We start from the raw sequence: 22,817 nt of genomic DNA, 5'->3' as shown, positions 1-22,817 counted from the left end.
TAATGCAGCTGAACCAATAAAATAGAGTTTGCAAAGGGAAAAAGGAAAAATCTATTCCTGGTAGTCCTGCACTGATGAATGGATATTTTACTAAAGCATAGGATTACTGATTAGGTTTTGTATAATCTGGATTTTACAGATGATATTACTGAGCTGGGAAGTATGGTGACCTAGTATTTTTGTCCAAAAGGAGTTTTATCGTATAGCTCTAGAGATTTTAGATCTGAAAAAGTTTTCTCATTTGCAAAAGACTTTTGCTTTAGGATTCATGATTCTCTTCCAGCTCCACCCCTTAAGCTACTTGAGCCGTACAGTAATGTTACAGCTGGAGCAGGTGGGTGAACTTGAAGATTGTGTATAAAACCAAGTTCCAGAACAAGTGTAGGATCACACTGTATAAATAAAAGTAAATTATGGCTGTTTGCCAGTGTGCTAAATGTCTCTTCAGTGCCTCCAAATTGTTGTGCTGTGCGGGAGGTCTGCACGATCATTTCTAGCTTGATAAACACGTTTTGGAGATTTACTGCAAACATTTTATGGAGTTCTTCCTTCTGTGTTGCAATCCGAGTGAAAAGAGGTGGAAAATGATAGGGACTGGAGAATGGGCCAGTGAAAAATATATGTACTATTCGGGCATTTTTGAAATCTTTAATGATGAAGTGATGTATTGATGTAATTGATGAAGTGATGTATTGACAGGCAGCAGATGAGGTTGATGGCTGCAGTGAGGGACATCTGTATAAATAATTTTCTTGATAGTCTGCTTAGGTGTAGAAACATCGTGTCTTCTGTCAAGCTGGTGTAGATCAGGTGACATAAGTAGTCTTGTCTATAGACAGATGGTAATTTTACCAAGATAAAATAAAAACTAAAAATTGTAGAAGCAGGTGCCAGAAATAATAAATGGCATAGCAGAGCTCTGGTACCAGCAGAAGCTGCAGAGATGGGTATAACTCTGTCTCCTGCGCCAGGTTGAGCACATGCGTGTGCTTTGGCAGGCTTCTCTTCTGGTGTGTTTTGGGATGCGTTGCATGTTATTCTCCATTAATCTTGCGTTCAGGTTTTGAAATTAAACCTCCTTTAAACCGCTTCAAATCGAGTAGATGTTATTTGTGTAGAATTGAACGGTCCGGGCCCTTTGTCCTGAAAGATTTCAAAGTGACTGCTTCCCGCATGTGGCATAGGGTGAGACCAATTATTCTTTGTTGTCTGTCTGCAAAAAGCTTGGCTTTGCTTTTACCCTAGGGCATACCAAATTGGGTTGGATTGAAAACTTTTTTTTTCCCCTTTCTTTTTAAACGTTGTGGGGAGGGAGAGAACTTCTGAGTGTCCCTGTCCTTGGCTGTGCTGCTTTGTACTTGATGTACCTGAGGAAGGACCTGGGAGCCAGAGAGGTGCCTTGATACCCTCCCTTGCTGCTGCCCCATCTTGGCTTTGTCAGGGCTCATCATTGCTCCAGGCTGATGTGAACCTCCCATAAAACACCGCGCTGGCATCAGAGTGTCTTACCAAAGTTGCACACTTTCCAACAAATCCTCTTTGCTCACCACACGCTGCTCGCTCTAAGCAGCGGGATGGCTACAGAACCTGGCACGTTAAATATTCCTCTGCAATGAGGAAATCTATTTTGCCCTCGAGGGCACGGTGCGGAGCAGAGGGTTGCAGCCAGGCTTGTCCTGCTCGGCGGCAGTCGGTGGGGTTGGCCGTGGGCTGGCCGGCGGGGAGCGAGAGCCCTCTTGTGGGATAGAGAGCGGGATTTGAGGTGCAGAGGGTAGCGCTTGTGAGAAACGTTGGTTGCAGCTTTCCTGTGCTCCCGTGACCAGGTTGATTCAGAGATTAATATTACCCTTAATTTGCAGGATTTGGAGTTTGGTACTCATTAGTAGGCTAAATTGCACTTCAGGTAGGATGACAGAAGCTGTAGATACATCTCATCAAGATAAGAATCTGAAGAGAGGAGGAATCTGACAGCAGACTGACTGACTGCGTTGATCTGTATTATTTTAGGTAGCGTAGCAATGTTGGCAGTGGCTTCCACAGCTTTCTTTGCACAGTGCCTGTATGAAAGCATCTAATTCTAATATCATTTAACATCTCTTTTTAAAATAAGCACCGCGTGGTTTTGTTTCATAGCTATCCGATTACAGATTGCTCTCTTTCTAGGGAAAAAGGAACAGTGGTTTCAGAGAATGTTACTTTGGAAGCCAGAAGCATTGCAAGTTGACTAAGCTTTGTCCAGCTTTGGGTTACACCTTCCGATTAGCAGCTCAGAATGACATCGGTACTAGGTAAGTTATCCCAAGGTATAACCCGAGGATTCTTCCTTGAGAAAAAGTGGTAGTTGAAAAGTTGAACTATCAATGACAGTGTAAAGAGGAATTTCTGAGGAGATTTTTGTTTTTTCTCTTTGCAGTTTTGAGTTAAATATCTGACATTTGCTCTATTATTAATGCTTTAGAGCAAGTCGCACCTTCCTTGGTGGTATCATTCACCTCCCAGGGAATCGCCGTGTACCTTCAGCACGATGAGGTTAGCCTAAGAAGATAGGCTCCTTTTGAGGTGTTAAATGGTGTTTTGTGGTCTATTCCTAATACAAAAAGAATACATCTGTTATGTAAAATTTCCACTAGGGACCTCTGTGAACCAAGAAAAACAAGCAAGAGGAAGTTGAGTTACAGATTTTGAAAGGAATCTTGATATATTTATTTTTCTGGTGTAAAGCAAAGCCCTTCTGTCTCTGCAGCAGTACAGTCCCTTCCTTCTTCCGCAGGACTGGCAGGGCTGGCTGATGGGGTGGGAGAGAAGGGTGAGAGCACCAGGACGGAGAGAGGACAGGCACAAACTGGGGACCTTGCAAGGATGGGGTTCAGGTTTTGCTTCCCTTTGCACATGAACAGATGCGCTGAAATGAAGATGGCGAGAAATCAGACGTACTGCAGTCCTCCGGGAGCTGCTAGGGAGCACTGGGCTAAAACGTTACACGGCCAAGGGCCGGAGCGTGCCCAAAGAGCCATCGTGCTGCAGGGGCTGCGTGCTCCTGCGCTCACGGAAGGAAGGTGGGCCAGGAAAAGTTTAGCTGTGAAGAAGCTAAACATCCAGTGCTCTTGTATACTCTTTTATTGTCCTTCTTAGCTAAACAGGATCTAATCCTTACTACAAGGAGGACAGAAAAAGAAACACTAGTGATATGTAACAATGTGTTTTGCTGAGGGAGATTCCTGTATTGTTCTCTCTTCCAAAACATAAACCTCTTAGTAATATGTACCTTTTAAAAGTTTCTTTATTCACGTTCTTGTGTTTTCCCTCTGAGATGCACTGGGACTGTTCATGTGTGCACAGACTCCCTTTTGCCAGCCTCTTGCAAGATTATCTCCCTCCCTGTTGAAATAATAATACTTGATCTGGAGAGAGAGGGAGGCTTGAGCTGGAGCTGCTGAGTGTAACAGGGAGGGGACTGCCAGTTTCGTGCAAAGTTCCCTGTTTTGGCATCTCTTCTTTGCCAGATTCCAAATTTTTAAAATATCTTGGGGCATGCTTCAAACCCCCCTCCTTCCCCCTTTTCTCTATCTCTCTCTCTCTCTCTCTCTCTATTTTCCTCGGCTGTTGAGGAGGGGGTGAACTAAGAACTATTTTTATGGCAGCTGCTCTGTGTTAATCTGTGAGATAAGCACCAACAGCACATGGCTTATTTTTCTAGACAGCACTCAAAGTTATGACATGATAATGTCATGTAACATTTTGTGTCATAAGATGGTTTTGGTTGGTTGTAATGCTATTGGACTTAGCATTTAAGATTATTTTTGTCTCATTCAGGTGTTAGTTGTAGGTGGATTTTTTTAACTATAAGAATAGTTCAACAGATACGTGGTTTTTGAGAAAGAAGACTCACACAAAAAGCCACATCTCCTTTTTCTATTAAATTCATGTGATGACTTTAAGGAACAAAATACGTTTGTGCTTTGGAAACAGAGATTTGAAAATTGCAAGTACGTTACCTCCAGTTGAGAGTTCTGATGTTGTCCTCCTGAAAATTCACCAAAATCCATCCATTTTAACCTGTGTTCTCAAATATCCATTGTACATAACATATTCTGCACGGAGCTTTAAGAGACCTCTTCCTACGCTTGTTCGACACAACCGCCCGTCACGTTTCAAGGCACTGGGATGTGCTGGGATTTAGACGAGATGAGAACAGGCGTCTCCTCTGCCGTGGATGTTCTCTCTGGTTGCAACCTGAGCTGTGCAAAAGAGCAGCTTTATGCACAGCTTCAAATGCAGGGAAGTTTGGGCAGGGAAAGTCGGAAAGGAGTAGAGCCAGAGTTGGAGGATATCTGTGCCTGCACCAGACAGCTCCTGTGGGATGCTGTGCTTGTGTGGTCATGACTGGATAAATTTTCCCTGCTTTCTTTGCAGGGGGATGTCTGAAACAGTGGGACTAGATTTGCTGGAGCACTTGGCTTTCCGAGGTGTAGCTTAAATAAAAGTTGTATTCTGAGTTTATAAAAGAAGGAAACTACATCTCACGTTCGACATCTAAAAGTTGGACGCTTGGGGCTTTATTTCCTCTGGTTTAGTTCCTCTTTGTTAAATGAGATTTTGCTCTACTTCACAGTTACTAGCAAGTTAATATTTTTGAGACAATCAAATATTATTTTTTCCAATATAACTGTGATGAGATCTGTAAAAATGACCGTGAGGACACTTACAGTCCTTCATTTTTTTCTATTCTTAGTTCTGGCGTTTCATAACTGGGTGCTCATCTTTTCCACCTGGGCAATTTTAACATTGCTTAGATTAAAATAGGAAGCATTTCTCTAAATGCATTGAGGTTTGGGGGTTTTGTTTTGTCTGGGGGTTTTTTGGGTTTTTAATATTCCTCTCTCTCCTTTCCTGTCCCTATGCAGTGGGTACAGCCAGGAGGTGGTATGCTACACTGCAGGTAACATTCCTCAGACCCCTTCTGCACCAAGGCTTGTTCGAGCTGGCGTTACGTGGATCGCGTTGCAGTGGAATAAAGTAGAAGGATGTACGCCAGAGGAAGTGATTTCCTACACCCTGGAAATTCAGGAAGAAGATAATGTAAGTACCGTGTTACTATAAACTATACTGCATGACTTAAGATTGAATTTTCATTTATTAATTTGAGATCGCTGAGGAGACTGTGGATTGCTGCTTTGGGGGGGTCTTTTAGGAGCACTGGGTGCTCGGCAGGATGGAGCTGTGCGATTTCTTCTGCTCCACAGCAGAACTGTGAATAATCCTTAGCTAAAAATCTGTACTGTCATCCACGATACCTTTACAGAGCTTCACAGGGGTCCGTAAGGTACAGGGCAGCTTGTCCTTACACAGTTCAGTCTGCCGTGTCCTCCTCGCCGCTGCGTGGTGGGCTTGCGCTCTGTCATCTCTCACTTCCGTTCGTTACACGTGGTAAACTATCACGATTGCTTTTGTGCTCATTTTACAGCAAAATTTTATTATTCAGGTCAGTCACACCATCCTTCTAGAAGGAAAATTATTGTGGCCTTGCAGCTTAAAAGTAATAATAATAATAATTTCAAAAAGCACTTGACCATAAAGCCGCTTTGCTGTAATGTGTTCGAGCTACAGACTGTAACACAGAGAGCACTTCCTTGGACTCCTCAGTTACGGGAATTTGGTTTTGTTTTTTCTAGGATAGCGTGTTTCACCCAAAGTACACTGGAGAGGAGCAAGCCTGTACTGTGAAGAATCTCCGAAGAAGCACGCAGTATAAATTCAGGGTAAAATCTTTTTTCTCTTGTCATTACATAGTATTTTCTCTGTTGGGTTTTTTCCAGGTACTGTAGGGACACTTTAGTACTACCTGCAAAACTGAGCTATCAAATACAAATCTATTTTATACTGAGACCTCATAGATGAAACCAAAGTTGTATTTTCACTTTTACTACAGAAGATGCTTGTTGCTCGGCCTTCTTGAAGCAGGCATGGTTCTTGGCACTGTGTGCTGTCAGGCGTGATGTTGTAAAAGCGTGGCTCAGGGCCTGAGGTGGTTGTAGTTGGCTGCATTGCTCCCCAAAATCCTGAGCCATGGTCACAAAACCAGTGTCACTTCTACACAGTGGTGAAAACGCGGTCAGGAGCCCAGCGAGCACAGCTTCCTTCCCTAGCTCAGGGGCCTGTCTTCCCCTGACACGCAGAAATTGAAGCTTTTCCATCTGATGCGTACATGTGGCTAATTTCAGAGCTGGTTTGGGTTTTTTTTAGCAAGTGGTGGTATCTCTTGCTCTGAGGGTGCTCCTAAGTACAGACCCCCCAGAAGAGATGCCTTGAAGTCTTTTTGCAGTCACAAAACTCAGACATCTGCCTGGCTGCTACTGAAGCCGGCAAGCACAACATGAGCGCCGGGTACCGCTGCTGCAGAGAAGACGGTGTGGTTTTTACCAGATGGGCTGCGGTGTGGCTGTCTGTCCCTGCGGAGCTGGGAGCCGAGCAGGGCTCCATGAGATGGCGTTTGGCCGTGCCGTCTGTCCGGAGCGCTGCTGTCCCTCTGGAGATGGCGAGGAGCTGGCTGTAAAGCCAACATCCGTCGTGCTCCCACGTTGCCAAACAAAAATGGTGTCTGGAAGCAGCTTCATGTCATCTGTAAACAGCGCAGGGAGAGAAGGATGCCATAGGTTTGTGTCAATTCAAAAACATCTGGCTTCTGTAGGTCTTAATATATTCAGGAGCAACAAAATAACTTTACCCAAAGACTCATTTAAATCCTTAAAACCACCTTGCATATATTCCTTTGTGGGACAGAAGACCTTGTGAAGTTACATGAAGAACTACTCCAAGAATTGGGAAGTTGTTGCGGTGTCGCTCGGAGACAATGCCTTTTAGTTTAGCACTGTAAAAGCTGCTGTGGCCGGCCGAAGGAGAAGGACGGTTAGCGCTTCTCTGCGGCTCTGCTTTCAAACTAAACATGAATTTTACAAAACTGGGTTGATAGCAGAGCAAACTCGTTGCCTCGTGTCACTGGCTGGAAGCACAACCCTGGTCTGACACAGCACTGAGACATTCCCTCGTTGCATGCGGACCAGCATTAATTGGTTACGGAACTTGGGGAAGGATCCCCAAAACTATAAAACAAAACAGCCAAACACAAGCAAACACAGACACGCTAGGATCACAGCAGGGTTTTAAAACTTGTTGTGGGGGCTATCTGGCAAGTTCTAGGCTCGTCTTTGAACCTGGGCAAAAGGTTTTTTGGTGAACCCCCAAATTATATAATAATAATAAACAATTAAGGGGGAAATTTAAGGGAAACCTGGAAGCAAAGAAAGTTTTATTTTCATTCCTAGTAAGAGGATGGGGGACTCTAGGTTGTGGAAGCCATGGCTCTGAAAAAGTGTTGAAGATGCTGCTTGAACAATCAATTTAATATGCATTTTCAGTTCCTGCCAGGCTAGTGCAATCTTTAGCAGTATAAATAGGGGAATTTATAAACGTTGCTCAGACTGATCCCCTAGAGCTGTTACTGGGATATTTGTCTAGCTCGTGTGTCTGGTGTTCATGGCAAGATGTCTTAAATTGGAGGATAGTCAGAAGAACCAAGAGATGATATGGAGGAGTTGATACTGGCTTTAGTGACCTATTTAAATCAAGCATGTGAGCTAGAGAACCTCAGATACTTTTTTTGGCCTCAAAAATTGCAAATTGTTTTCCTCAGATGCCTGTGTTAGAAGACAGGATAGAAATGACTGCTTCTGAGAACAGCAGAGCTTCCCAAGTGGAAAAGTTCCTGCTAGCTTATATTTACAATTAGCAATTATAATACATATTTTATTACTCACTTCTTTGGCAGCAGATCTTTGTCCCAGAGACTAGAATGAGCTAATTCAGCTTTCAGCAGCCATAAAACACTGGACGATTTGGGGTCTCTTGTATGATTCTGATCTGCTCAGTCTCCTGGCCAGGTCCTCATGTCTTCTCTCAGCTGAGCAACCTTCTCCCTGACGTCAGCAGATAATGTTCTTCAGTGGAGACGAAGGATTTGGCTGAGACAGTTTACTTTGTGCGCATCCTGCTCGTTTCAGTGGCTGCAGATTACGGGTTTCTTGTTTGCATGTCATGCTACTTAAGCTTTTGATTGTCTGATTACTGATACTCCGAAGTAATTTGTTTTAAATAGCAATTTGAAATGCCTCCAAAACAAAACCAGCATGGTTATTGTCTTCATTTTCATCTTTTATGAGTAAATAACTGCAAGTTGCTCTGTGACTTTTTTTTGAAAGGGAAGACCAGTAGTGCTCTTATCTTAAATGTATCGTGATTTATTGCTAGCAAAGGGAGGGGAAAAATCAGTGTGGTTTGTAAAGAACCAACGTGACGATCTAGTATCTGCTGTTAGCATCCCACACACTTTGTTGGGATGTGACATGCTTTCCAGCTTAATGATATTTGTGCAATGACTAAAAGAAGTTTCACGCGGAACTGTCAGAAAAGCAGTTACAGTAAACAGTGGTGAAATTGTTGTGGTTTTCTTTCAGCTGTTTGCTTCTAATGTGGAAGGAAAGAGTTCTCCCAGTGAAGTGTTGGTCTGTACAACAAGCCCAGACAGGCCAGGACCTCCTACCAGACCTGTTATTAAGGGGCCAATAACATCTCATGGCTTTAGTGTCAAGTGGGGTAAGCCAGTTCAGTTTGTCCTAACAGAGCTTTTCTGGGTCATAATAAATTCAAATAAAATTATGTAAATGTGTATTAGAACTTAGATTTTTCATACTGCTTCTCATACTGCTTCACTTCAAAGTTGAATGTGTTTGAAGAGCTTGAGAACTTAAGTTTTTTTAATATTTTAAAAGATGTGTAGAAGCTCTTAATGTTTTCACAATCAAAAATGTTGTTTGTTTTTATTGACTAGTTTGCACTTGCACTCAAGTGCATCTTCAGGCTTTTCACCATTTCATGTCCCATTGCAGCATCATTCCAGCTGCTTCCTGTATCGAAGGGGCAAGCCTCCTTGCTGCATCTCTTTCAATGCTTTTTCCATACATTTTGTTTGTAGCATCATTATCCAGCCACCTTATTCTGACTCACGCTGAAAACTAATGACCTGCTACCCGCTTCTGCTATAAATTCCTCGGTGTAGTTAGTGTGGGGGAGTTTGTGGAGGAGAAGGAGCAGAATCAGAAACAAGTTCTGTAATCTTTTTGTTACATTTCACTCCTGATCTTGATTTACTAACACCTTGCCTTATTTTTTCAGATCCTCCACAGGATAATGGTGGTTCGGAGATCCTCAAGTATCTGTTGGAGATTTCTCAAGGAAGTCCGGAAGGTAAACTTGAAACAAGTTTTCTCCATTTCAGTCCATTTTGGCTACTATAAAGACGTATTGACCCTTTGGACTGTTATTATTGTTATCATTAATGCGCTAATGCTGCAGATATGATTGAAACCGAGTTACATACTCACAGCTGTAAAACTTTCAGGGTTCCTGGGATAGTTTGGTTTGGGTTTTGGGGAGGGTTTTTTTATGTTTTTTTCTAATGTGTGCTCTTTTTCTCTAGGATGGTGGAATTTTAAGTTATAGGGCTGAACCTTCTGGTTGATTTGATATTTTTAATATATTTTAGAAATATTTCTATTTGTAAGCATATATATATTTGTATATGTGTCTATGTTTATGTATGTCTTTAAGCAGGAATAATATTCGTAGTAATATTAACACTAATGACTTTCCCAAAATATATATATAATTTGCAAAGACCACATTAAGGATTTTCTTTCCTCCTAGACACTAGTAAAATTATTGCATTATACTTCTCTAAACTTGGATATATCTCATTTTTTAGCAAATCAATGGGAAGTGGCATATAGTGGATCGGCTACAGAATATACCTGTACTCACTTGAAACCAGGCACTTTGTATAAACTCCGGGCATGCTGTATCAGCACTGGCGGACACAGCCAGGTAAGTATTATTTAACAATAAGGACTACTGGGTTTATATTTTTCAGAGATTTAGCTGCTATTTTTGGTAAAAGATTTCTGTTTGAAAAAGAAAGTGGATTATTTTTCCTGTAGCACAGTAAAACTACACCGATTGCAATTAATCTTATGTTGCAAGTTGCTATATTTTAGAAGATTTCTATGTGTACCTGATGGGTTGGTTTCATGCAGATTGCACTTTAGTGAGATTGTCTCCTCAAAACCAATCTGTAGGCATTTATACTTATGCTAGCAAAGACCATCGTGTTTATCTGATCTGGCCGCTTGCTCGAGAAGGGCCACAGACTCATCTGCATGAGCCTGTACTGACCAAAGCTGGTGCGTGAAGTTGCAGTTTGTTGTAACAATTAATCCACTTTTATGTGGCTGAATTCTTCTGTTAATTATTGGGTTCCATCTTCCAGCCACGGACTCCTGTCATTCCCTTCTTTGATTTAAAATCATTTCAGTACCTACACATTTATTCCTCCTGCTTTGAGGTTTTGGGGTTTTTTTAAATGATTGAGTACTTTTAGGCCTTGATATTATTTTAAAAACAAGGAAAATTAGAGCCCCACAACATTAGCCATCAAGTTTCCTGTGCTACAGTTTTGACTGTGCTAATGAAAGAACTCTGTTAATGGCATTTGTAAGTAACGTGCTTAATAGCGTCTCTTATCCTTTATCGTTTAAATACGTTTCTCTTAAGTGGCTGTTGTAGAAAACAATTTCTCGTGCCACTTTCTAATCGTGCCTTGCTTTGTAGGCAGTGATGGTACCAGAGAGCTAACTTCAGCTCCTGTTCTCTTCCAGTGTTCTGAAAGTTTACCTGTCCGTACGCTAAGTGTTGCACCAGGTCACTGCCGGCCACCAAGAGTTTTGGGGAAGCCGAAGCACAAAGAAGTACAGCTGCAATGGGGTAAGCCGTTGGAGCCTGGCGCTGTTGAGTAGCTTTCATCTTGATGGTTAGTTGCTAAACTTGCCTTAGCTTTTATTTCTGCTGGAGTTGGTGAAAAGTTGCAGTGTATTCTGTTCCCTAGGATGTATGAAGCAAAGTCCAGGAAAGTTTGTACAAGTTGGAGGTGCGGCTTCTCATCGGCTGCTGTGACTCTGCATTGGGTTTCTGAGCTCAGCTGTCCTCCAGCTGTCCTTTGGGCCTGATACTCTGCTCCCGCTCTTGTTTTAGTTAGGACCTGTCTGTGTCAGGACTACAGAGTATCAGCTCTATTAGAATACTGATGCTTTTATTGAAAAAACACCACGCGATTCAAGATCTGTTTTATTCCTTTGCAATACTGACTTAGCAGAAGCGTTTTGCTACTTCTAATATAGGGCTCCTCTCAGAAATTTGAGTTAGAACATATTGAGGATTTTGGGGGGGAATAGGTGCATACAACAAAACAGATACAGGCACAGAAGACAAATTCAGCTGTCATTCCAAGTGAAGTGCAGAGTTTAGATCATTGTACAGAGATTTAGAATCTCATAAATGTTAGCAGTGTGACTAATGAAGTTCGAGGATGGCATTTGTTTGTATTTTTATTGGGTGTTAATGAGGCTTTGCCAGAAATCCCATGTATAAGTAGTAGTTTTGGAGTGTTTCTGACCCACCTCAGCCTGTGTCCAGCCATAGCCAGCAGCCAAGACTGGGTCAGACAGCCACCACGTGCCCCCTAATTTCTCTCTGTCCCAGAAAGGGTGTATTCAGCGCTGGTCCCATTCTTTGTGCAGCTTTCTATACCTTTTCTCCTGCCTCACCGACAATTGTTTTGCACACAGTACCAACTTTGCTTAAAAATTAGCTGGGCACCTCCTGGCATCAAACACAGCTTCCCAGGGTGACAGATCATTGCCTTGGGAGAGCTGCTGCCCTCGCAGGGCACCATCTGATCTGGTGAATGTTTAGGGCTAAGAGTAATTTTACTCATTTGCTTTAAAAATGTCAGTCATGTACATGGATGAGATATTGTGGGTAAGGCATCTATAGAAGAGGAAAATCTTTGTTGGTTGTGTGTGTGTATAGATATACATGTATATGTGTGTATATATATTTTAGAGGGGTTGGAACTAGATGATCGTTAAGGTCCCTCCCAACCCAAACCATTCTATGATTCTGTATCTATACACACACACACATATATATATTTTTCTGTAGTATGTGAAGTAAAAAAATTAATCTTCCTGGCATACGTTCTTACGTTATTAATGACCGATATGCTTTCTTTCTAGATGCCCCTCCGTCGGAAAGCGGCTGTCCCGTCTCGGAGTACAGCGTGGAAATGACAGAACCCGAAGAAGTTGTTTCTGAAGTGTATCATGGGCCTGATCTGGAGTGCACCATCAGCAACCTTCTTCCTGGAGCAACGTATCGGTTCAGAGTGAGAGCTTTGAACGATGGCGGGGTACGTGCAGCATGCCGGAGCGTGCTTTGGCTTTTTCTCGCTGGAGGCGGTGCTGTGCCTGCGATGGGCGATTCTGCAGAGTGGTTGTGTTAGTGCTGGTGATCAGAGAGGTGAAGGGAGGTGGGAAAGAGAAAATAAAGTGAGAAGTGCTTAAAGGAACTTCTGAGGCAGAGCTGCAGTTTTGAATCTGGTACTCTTTTAAAAGGAGATTTCAGGTACTAATATGATTTGACTGGCCAAAATCAGCAGCACCAAAATGTGCAAAATCCCTGCTAGAAGTCATATCTGCTTACAAGGAGGAGCCTGTTTATTCCCCCTTCCACTGCATTCCTTCTTTTTGTTTTGAATCTTCACTGTGTAAAAACGATTACTGAAATTTCACTCAGGTATTGATACATTTTGAGGAAAGCTTGCATTCTTAATGAGGGTTTTTTTGGTTTAATTTGAAAAAAAATACATGCTCTATAGATTTGATGGTTGGTTTGGAGTTTTTTTGTTACATGATGATTTTCTTGGGAGATATACCTTCCCAAAGACATCAAAAAATCTATCTGATGTCCACGGAGATCTATTGAAAGATCTTGTTGATTCAATGAGATTTGGGTTGGTTCTGCTTACCTTTGTGAGAGCATCTTTCCAAGGGTCTTTTATAAAGTCAGTCCCAGCACCAGTACACGCATATTGACATGTTTGTTCCCAGGAAGTCTTGATGACAAACGTAACACAAAGGTTTAAAGTTACTCATTTGCAGGGAAATACTTCTGTTAAAACTTAAGTTAGGTATTAGAAAAATATACAAGACTTCAACTGTTTTGTCTTTATAATATCCACTATTTTATTTTTGTGAAAAATGAATTAAATACACACAAAGAGATTGGATTTGCTTGCTGGAATGAAAGCCATTGCCTACATAGTAGCTTTGGATATATGATGCCTTTTTTCTTTCTTTTTTTTTTTTGGCAAAACAGTGTTTAAAGTTGCAAAGCATTTCTAGTCCCACCCTTTGTTAAATGAGGGGACTGGTTTTTGGGTTTTTTGGGGTTTTTTTTACCAGATGCAAAATAGGGCAACAGTGTTCTTTAACAGATGCAAACACCTTTCTTCCTCCTGTTAGGCAAAGAAAACAGCAGAAGTCAATAAATGAGATTTTTTTGAAGTGTTTGTAATTCCAACAAAGCGATCGCTGTTAGCCTTTCTCGATAGCACAGATACTGACCCATGCCTATTGAAAGATTTTCTGGGGTTCATAACTTCAGTGTTGTTCAGCCTTTGTAGTGGCTCATTTTTTTAATACTTGCTAGTATTGCATTCCAAAACAAGTAAATATCAGTGTTTTTCCTCTCATTGCTTCCAGCGAAGTTCCTTTGTTCTGCAGAATGATTTCTAATTAGCTTGGGGATGTACTGAACAAACTTCATTATCCCACTCAAGTGGCCTCAGAAAGGCTATTTCCATCATTCTCACTCTCCGGTCCTTGCACTGCTGGCTGAAGCCAGTTTTCCAGACTCTTGAAATTTGTCTTTTCTTTTGCTAATAGGCATTTAAATTATTCCCCTACCAAGGGCTGAGAAGTTGTCTGAGCAGTTGGTTTAGCTGCCTGTGGAGCTAAGCCATGACAGCGTGCATGCAGCATGCCCCTGCACGTTGAACCCAGGCTGGGGCTCCATCACATGCTATCCTTTTATAATTAACATGTGGCAGGCATTTTATATAAAAGAAGCTGGATTTGCACACCAATATGTGCTTTACTGTTGCTGTGCTCCTCCTTATATCCCCAAGAGGAAGCCAGTTATGCCAGGCTATGGCACAGACGTTTGAACACCTTTAAGGTAAGGTAGAGGGACACAAAATATTCTCACTCTTGGGTAAATTGGAGGTGGCTTACACTTTCTCGGCACTCACAACAGCACAGGAGGGTGTACGTGCTGCCTGCTTGTACCTGAGCTTATCTCACATTTTAACTTTGCAGTATTTTACACGGTCTCATACTGAGCTCTGGTGTTTGGTGCTGAGTGTTGAAAGCCCAGTCTATCTCTGAGAAAGTTAATTGCATTGAAACAATTTCTGTGTGCTGAAAAGGCTTTGGGGAATGCGAGATGGGTGTACGCGTATATGTTAAAGTACAGACACCTTGTTCCCCTGTAGTACGGGCCATATTCGGAAGCTACAGAAGTCACGACGGCAGCAGGACCGCCCGGGCAGTGCAGAGCACCTTCCCTCTCCTTTCTGTCCGACACACGTGTCCTTGTAAGTTGGGAGGTAAGTCAGGTGCCCTGGTTGTTTAATTTCCATCTTGCTTATCCAAACTAACGTGGTCACCACCAAAACTGAAAGCTAGCTTGAGAGCTATTCACTGGTTTGGAGCTTTTTTTGTGTGCAAGAAAACCGTATTGTAGAAAATCATCTTCTCTACTTTTTTCTTTAAAGAATTGCTTAAAGTTGATCATGAGTCATCCAGACCAGGATTCAGACACAAGACCTCCTACGCTGGCGTCGGATGATAGACCCCTGGCCGGTTAGAAGTGCTCTCTGCAAGCTTTTAGCATGTCAGAGTGTCCTGGGGTGGAATTGTGAAGGCAAATATTTGATGTTGGCTGAAGCTGGAGTCTCTGATAGGAAATTAATTCTGCAGAAATGCTTACGATGTAGTTTTTTTCCCTCAAAAATTGTTTGTCTCTTCCCCAAATATTTACTTTTATTTTGCTTGTGTGCATTCCTTCTCCATTCTCCAGGATCTTAGACATTGGACTCTTAAAAATAAATCTTAGCTGAAATGCTGAGGGGTTGATTGATGTCATTAAAAAAAAAAAAAAAGTTGTGTAATTGAGGCAGAAAGGATGGATGCTATCATAAAAGAAGTTGTGATATGGAGCAATAGGGCTGTGGTTCTGCTACAGACTTTCTTTGAAACCCTAGCAGTTGTTCCAGCCCTGCATCGGTCGGATCCGTCCACAAAAGGATGCCCCTGTTGAGGAAGCAGTTATTAATGTTCATGAGATGCTCAACTAAATCGATTGTGCTAACATCTCTAGATAACAAACATCATCTGAGTTTAATTTTATAATGAAACGGGTATGTTTGCAGTTTTGGGGCTATTTGTTAATATTTCTTGCAACACTTTGTTGATGCTGAGCTAGAAGTTGCGCTTAAGCTTTTAAATGCTGCTTTTAACGGAGAGTATCGACGGGCATTTGCTCTCCCCAACTATGAGCCAATACAGCAGCGTTTCTGGTAGACTCTTTATTTATATGCAGGATATATTTGTTTATTCTAACTAAAAAAAATGAAGCTGGGGAAGGAGTAATGTGGTTTGCGGTGGTTATGTTTTCTTAAAGAGTCTATCATTTTTTGCCTGATAAGAATATGACGGCTGAACAGCAAAGGACTGGAGGTTTTTGACTGTAGAGCACAGTGGTGCCTACCGTGCCTTTTTTACACGTTGCTGTAAAACGCTGGCTTAGCTGTTCTGAATGCTCCTACTGAAACAGCTGGAAGCTCAGAGGCAGAGGTAGAGAAGCCCGTGTGCGGGGCGGTCATTGTGGCGAGCAGTGATGCTCTGGGTCCTTTCACTGGAAATGAGACCTCGCACGCCATAATCACAAAGTCTTTGCCATATCCTAGACCGCGCTTCTGCGTGTAGAGCAGTGATTCCCTGAGCCGCTTCAGTCCACACGAACAGCTCTAGGTAGTTCTGGTAAAAACACAAAGTACTTCCTTTTGGGAACTGTGCTGTTACGCCTGCGCTAGCTCATCTCCAGCAAATTTCAGGCATTTATTCCATGTTCCCCTAGACTTCAGGATGATAAAGCGTTGCTGAGGACATACGGATCCCGTAGGAGTCTTTCTGTGGAGGTTAATATACCCAGGTCCACACTCCCGTGTCCTATACTGGCACCATTAGCTTGATGGGTGACTTTCACTGGAAACCTCAGATGAGCTCCTTGCTCGTTGAGGTTGTTCTTTTCTCAGTAACGTGAGTAACTACTTCAGACTTGAGGCCAGCTCTCTTCCAGAGCTGTGTTTTGATCACGCGGCTAGACTAGATTGATGCTTTTTTGTGTTCTCCACGGTTGTGCTTCTGCCAAGCCGGTGGAGAGACAATTTATTTCTGAGTGTCCTGATGAAAAGCAAAGTAGCTGCATACACTTTCTCATTTCTCTGAATTTCTATCAGGTAATTTTTGTGCAGAATTGGCCTATTTCAGTAACCTATTAGGGAACACTAATTCAGCGCATTTCCATTTGGAGCAGTGATGGTGTATTAATTTGAAAATAAGGGGTGGTTATTTTTCCATGTACTTTATTCCTTACCCGGTGAAACATGGAGACCTGAAGTGCTCGTTTCTGAATTGAACCACATAAATATTTGTCTTGCAGAGTCCCGAATGTTCTGGTGCTGACATCTCTGAATACAGATTAGAGTGGGGAGAAGACGAGGAGTCTCTACAACTTGCATATCATGGCACAGATACCTGTTTTGAAATAAGTGAGCTGTCCGCAGCAGCGCATTACTGCTGCAGGCTACAGGTATGGACGTTACGAGTTTTTGCATGCGCTGCAATCTAAGATGTAAACGGAGTTCCCTTCTACTGTATTTTTTTGTTTATCCTTAGCCACTATGAAGTTATGTGCTCTGTAAGTCAGAAGGAATGTACGTTTATTTTAGATGATGCAGACTGTTGCTATGTAACTGAACGGTTTAGGTTCTGCACAATTCAAAGTGGTAAATGAGGGAGTTGGTATAACTTTTAGCTCTCGAAATTGCTCTTGTGTATCATGTGGTTTATTTTCAGTGAATAATGCTTTTAACTGCTACCTTGCCCTCCGATATTAAAACAAAATGATAATGTTTTAGACAATTTTAAAAAAAAATTTCTTAGTAATGAGATGTAAATAACATCTACCAACTGGATGTTGAAGATTCTTCTAGCTTAAATAATAAACTCTAACATGTTTCATTTATCAAATAAAGCGAACCAGCTGAGTAGGTTCCTATGTACATAGGAGGTGGTAGCTGCCAGAAAGTGAGTCTTCATTTTTGTCATTTTGTCTCTTAGATTTGTAAGATTTTATCTCATATATAGTCTCTATATGATTTTTTCTTTGATCTCTTTCTCTCCTATTATTTTCAGTAAAAAGCAACAGTTAAAATATATTTCTTATATATATATATATGAAAATAAAAGTACAGCGCTTTTTCTCCTTTATTTCCACTGAAAAACAAATGGAAAGTAAGTGGGAGCAAAGTAAAAATATTTTTGCCCAAGATACTCTTCCACAAGATTTATTTGTACGTGAAGGCAGAATACCACCAGTAAATCCAACCAAAAGTTCACGTACCCACCCAGCTGGCAACGTGTGGACCACCCAGGGTTGTTTCTTTGATCAAGGACAACATGCCTCTGTCGAGTGTTTCCTTCTTACATTTTTTTTTTTTTTTAAACAGGACATTGAAAACTTTTTTTAATTTTTTTTTTTTTTTTTTAATGAAGCAGCTTTCGAGCAGCTGGCCAGCAGCCAGGGATTTAAGGCCCCACACCTCTAAGTACACTCAACTGTATTTTCTGACTCGGTCGCAGCTGGCTGGCTATGTTACGCTGGCACTGCTGGGGAAGGTGAATTGAAAGAATTGAGCGTGTGTGAGTGCCTTGGAAGCGTGAGCCAGAAAGTGCCTCTTGTTTGCGCAGGAGGGAGAGCGGTCAGCGTCCGCTGGGCGGGGAGGAGACCGTGGGATCACTTCTGCGGGTAGCTCAAGGAGATTTTAATGTTAAAAATGGAAACAGCCAGCTGTATAACGTCTTTGATTTTGAGCGGGTGTTCATTTTAAATTACCTGCCACAAAAATGCTGCACAAATCCACCCAGTTTCTAAGGCAGCCAATATGATTTAATCCATAGGGAGAAGTTAAGTGAAATGCACAACAGCACTAAGACATGTTACTGAAGTCCATCCGTGACCCATGCATTAATTTCTAGAGAGCTTCATCCTCCAGGTCTGATCTGTGTATTATATGGAAAAGAATTCGTTATAAGATACACTGGAACATTTAAATAACTAAAAAAACCCCACCCAACCAAAGTATGTATAGCAAAGAAGGAAAGTTCAATCATTTCAGAAATTCTAGTCTTTTTTTTAAATAAAAAGGAGACAATAATAGTTGTTTTTCCTTATCTGTTAGCAGCTTTAACAGAAAAATCTTTCTTTCACTTTTTAAAAATAAAGATTCCCTAAATCATATTTACTCTGCCTTCTAATAAATACACAGTATTGCTATCTCAATCTACAGTAACTCAATAAAAAGAGAGAACTGAGGAATCAGGCATATATAACTGCAGGGCAGACAATTTGTCTGTAATGTTGCTCAACTTTTTTCCTGTAATGAATATTTCTAAAACCAATTGTGGCTTCTGCAAAGGGAAATATTGTGTCATTTGAAGGGGGGGGAGTATCTAGGAAGCAAGGAAGAATGAAATTCCCATCAGTTATGATGATGAGATTGTCCAATAAAGCAGTTAAAAGCACCACTAAAAATAAATTGCTTGGAGCAAGATACGGATTGCCAGAGACTGGTTTAGAGGCAAGACAAATAATACCATTGGCAGACCACAAAACAAGGCTCACTTGTACCAGCTCTAGGAGCGCTTCACTAAATAGAAGATGTCCCTGGAGCAGGATTTGTTCTGAAGGGCTTTTTAAAGGCTGACAAATCTAACTTTATTATCTCTTTCTTCAATTGAACAAAACACCTCCTGGAAAAACAGAGCACGGCTTTGTGTTTGTATTATGCATAGCAGAAATAAGTTATTTGCCACAGTTAAGCATGGATAAGGAGTCAAACAGTTGTTTGGCGTGTCCTTTCCTTGCCATCATAGTCCTGCTGGCAACATTGTAAACCCAGGTTTTCTAATTAATTGTAATCTGGTGGGAGACGCTGGGTTCACTTTTCCAAGTGCAAGGGAAATGTGGATGGTGGACGATGCTGGGCAGTGTCAAAAGGCTGGACCTTCTGGACCTCCTGTAGCTTAGCCTGTACCATAACATGCTATCCTGAGCTCTCCACGTACCTTGTGGGCTAGCAGCGTGCTGGGCTGTAGCGGGAGGAACCCAGCCAGCAGATCAGGGGAAGGTGGTATTGCCCATTAGGTATCATTCATGAGAACCTGGAATACTCTGTCCAGTTTTACTCCAGGCAGAGGTTGAAATAGTCGTTCAGATGAGATATAAAGAAAAAAGTTATCACTGTGCAGGCGATTAAGGATTGTACCAGCGGTCCAGAGGGGCTGTGCAATGTCCATCCTTGGAATTTTTCAAGACACAACTGGACAAAAGCCTGAGCAACCTGGTCTGTAGTCAGCTTTGATCCTGCTTGAGTAGCAGGTTGGACTAGACGTGTCCCAAGGTCCCTTCCAGCCTTCTTGGTTCTGTGTTTCTGTGCTTATAATAACCCTGAGGAGATAATGTTAGTAATTTCCTAGGCCATCCCGGTGAAATACATACAGCATTTGCCACTGACTGAGCATCAGCTGACGACAAACCAGGTCTGTACAGTTGTGCAATGTTGAGCTTGCAAAGACAACGGCCTCTGTAATTAATGAGCAGAGGTGGGCCAGATTTTGAAACTTGGTTTCCACTGGGATCTTGCATCTGTGAGTCGAGATGAGAAGCTTGATAATTGGTTGCTCTCCTCTCTTGTGGAGAATACTGAGCTATGTGCTTTGGTGGTGGTTTGCTAGTCATTGGTGCCTTCTGGGGAAATCTGAGTCATAGACATAACACCGTGCTGCGTTCCTGTATTCTTATATCAGAAACTTTTTAGCATGAAAGTAGCTAGCCGTTCCCGGAGTTAGGAACCAGTGTAGCTCTCGGCAAGCTGAACGCCCCTTACATCTAGGGGTACCCTGCTTGCATAAAGCATCTGATGTTGTCCTCTGCAGCATACTGGGGATTTTACACAGGACGGCTCAGCAATTTCGGGTAGCCAATTTGGTGAACACAATGTGATGTTCACTTGTCACTGACAGCATGACTGTGACATTTTTCCTTACTAAACAAAGTTTGCTGCTGCTAAAAAGGTTACTGTTAAGTTTGATTAAATAGCTATTAGGGAAAAGAGAAATATTCTCCAATTTATCTGAGAGATACTCCTGAGTAGCAAAGGAAGATAATAATTGCTGTAGTGTAGGTAGAGGGTATGAATCATGCTTTAGAGAGTAAGCCAATGGTGCATATTCTCTGAAGAATCCATGCAACGGCTCCCGGCTGCACAGTTCATTATTATGAACTCAATAGACATGTGAAAGAGTCCATTTATCTGGTAAATTTTTTTTTTTCCCCCCACACAGGCTATTAACCAGGCAGGAGCTGGACCCTACAGTGACCTGGTAACCTGCAGAATCCCCGCATCTGTGCCTGACGCAGTCTCTACCCTCTCCGTGCTGGAGGATGAGCACATGGATGCCTATCAGCTCTCACCCTCGGTGTGCCTTGTACTCAACTGGGAAGAACCATGCAATAACGGAGCCGAGATTACGTCGTACAACATAGACCTGGGCGACATCAGCATTCCAGTAGGAAATGTTACAACTTACGTTATCGATGATTTGCTTCCAGAAACCTCATACCGGTGAGTACAATTGGGTTTTATGTGGTACAGAGCACATATCACGCAGCTTAATTTTATAGAAGAAATGTTTAGGGCATGTAGAGCGAGTAAAAAAATAAACCAAACAAAACCAACAACCAACCTAGGGAGCATAGAAATCTGCAGTAATTCCTTTATGGAATGAATTGCGGTATTGCTTTCTCCCTGCTTTTTTCCTCTTTCTCCTCTCCTTGCATTATCTCTGACCTCTCCTTCTATTTAAGTTGCTCTGCTAAGGTCAGGTTACGCTGGTAGGTAAATAAATTTTAAAAAATGGGAAATAACTAAAATTACAATGCGACATTTCGTGGGTTTTTCAGATGGTTAGCTGTACTATTCCAAGGGTTTATATTATTAACTGTATTGATCCCTGTGAGGGGATAGCAATTTGCACACAATGAACTTTTATTTGTATAGCTACAGCTATTCTTTTGTTTCTAGCATAGAGAGATTAATTAAAAGATAATCTGAATTTAAAAACAATTTCTTTATATTGTTTCAGAGTTGAAATTTCTGAGTGACATTGCCAAAATTTTATTATTATTTTAATGTTTAGGTTTATATGTTTTTTCCCTAATTGCTAATTAAAAAAAAGGTTCCATGCAGGCAATGAACAGCAATACAGCAGATGATGTGACAAAAGAAATTCTATTTTAAGTACTGTTCTAATAAAAACTGAAATCTGATTGCACAGTTGTAAAATTAGACATGGCATAGACCTTCTGTACTGTTTCTCTTTTTTTCTTTGCATTCAAGGTCACAATCCTACAGGCCTTGTAGAGTTTAAATGAAAAGTTCATTTCTCAAATTTTATCTTGTAACAAAAAAAAGAGAACTTTTTGTAGCAAGTATACAAATATGTATACCAAAAGTTATTTAAAGGGAGGAACATTGCTTGCAGTGCTTCCTGATCTTTGCCTAGAATATCTAGGTTTTTAAACCATGTAATAAAAAATAAAGATGTAGATTTAATAAAAAAAATATATATGCCTCTGGTAATCTGAAAGAAAAGAAGGTGAAATAGGAATTAAGTGATTCAGAACCCCTCCATTCCAGATCGCTCATGTAAATCCAGGAAATATGACTACCTTATTGCTGTCTCCAGTTCTTTGGTGGCTTGTAATGGATCCTTTGTGGCAAAAGCAGTAACGAAATACAGGCTTTTTCTTGTCTTCTGTTTCAGATCCGACTTCTGTGGTCAATTTAAGCTAGCTTTGCTGTCAAAGGAAGCCTCTTCCTTCCTTCCTTGTGTTGTCCCCTCTTTTGTGCCAGCAAAGTGCTGTCACACCATTCCAGATTGGGGAAACTGGTCTCGTTGACAACTAACCATATTTTTTACGTTGCAAATGGGTAGAGAGAAAGCTAGTTTAAGGTATTTGTGAAAATACTGTCCATGAGTAAAGCTGCACAAGGGTTTGAGCCAATTCAGGGTGCTGTTGTCATGCTTCTGACCTCCCTCCATCTCCACCTTCTCCCACGTTTCTCACTCTGCCTTGTGTCAGCACTGATGCTTATGTGATCTTACTCTAAGCCAGACCAGGGAATCTAACTTGTTCAAGACTAATCAAAAACCTAATAAAACTAATAAGAAGTTGAAAGTTTGTCTATTGACTGGCTACCCAGCTGTGGAACTGCATCTTCTTGGGCAGTCTCATACTCCCTGGTTTCTCCTCAGATGTTCAATCAAGAGTCAAAACAGTTAAAGCAAAATGAGAGCTTTGAGCAACGTGGTCAAGACAGCCGGAATGGACCATCAGAATTCTTCACTGAAGTCTTCCTTCTTCAGTCTTTTTTGTAGCTGGTTCTTGGTTGTCTACAGCTT

General features: G+C 41.6%; 1 protein-coding gene across 3 annotated transcripts in view; it reads left to right on the top strand.

Annotated features, from left to right (window-relative positions):
- Nucleotides 1–22,817, top strand: part of FNDC3B (fibronectin type III domain containing 3B) — a 203,903-nt gene that overhangs the window by 150,178 nt on the left and 30,908 nt on the right. For all 3 annotated transcript variants that reach the window (XM_075761549.1, XM_075761547.1, XM_075761548.1), the window contains 11 exons: nt 2,164–2,288; nt 4,905–5,079; nt 5,673–5,759; nt 8,511–8,649; nt 9,229–9,300; nt 9,818–9,936; nt 10,767–10,872; nt 12,183–12,355; nt 14,501–14,614; nt 16,732–16,881; nt 20,697–20,977. In XM_075761549.1, coding sequence (XP_075617664.1) covers nt 2,164–2,288; nt 4,905–5,079; nt 5,673–5,759; nt 8,511–8,649; nt 9,229–9,300; nt 9,818–9,936; nt 10,767–10,872; nt 12,183–12,355; nt 14,501–14,614; nt 16,732–16,881; nt 20,697–20,977 — 1,541 coding nt within the window. The remainder of the gene's footprint in view (nt 1–2,163; nt 2,289–4,904; nt 5,080–5,672; nt 5,760–8,510; nt 8,650–9,228; nt 9,301–9,817; nt 9,937–10,766; nt 10,873–12,182; nt 12,356–14,500; nt 14,615–16,731; nt 16,882–20,696; nt 20,978–22,817) is intronic.

The sequence above is a fragment of the Balearica regulorum genome, chromosome 9 (assembly GCF_011004875.1).
Source record: "Balearica regulorum gibbericeps isolate bBalReg1 chromosome 9, bBalReg1.pri, whole genome shotgun sequence".
Classification (NCBI taxonomy): domain Eukaryota; kingdom Metazoa; phylum Chordata; class Aves; order Gruiformes; family Gruidae; genus Balearica; species Balearica regulorum.
This window is presented reverse-complemented; position numbering and strand designations above follow the sequence as displayed.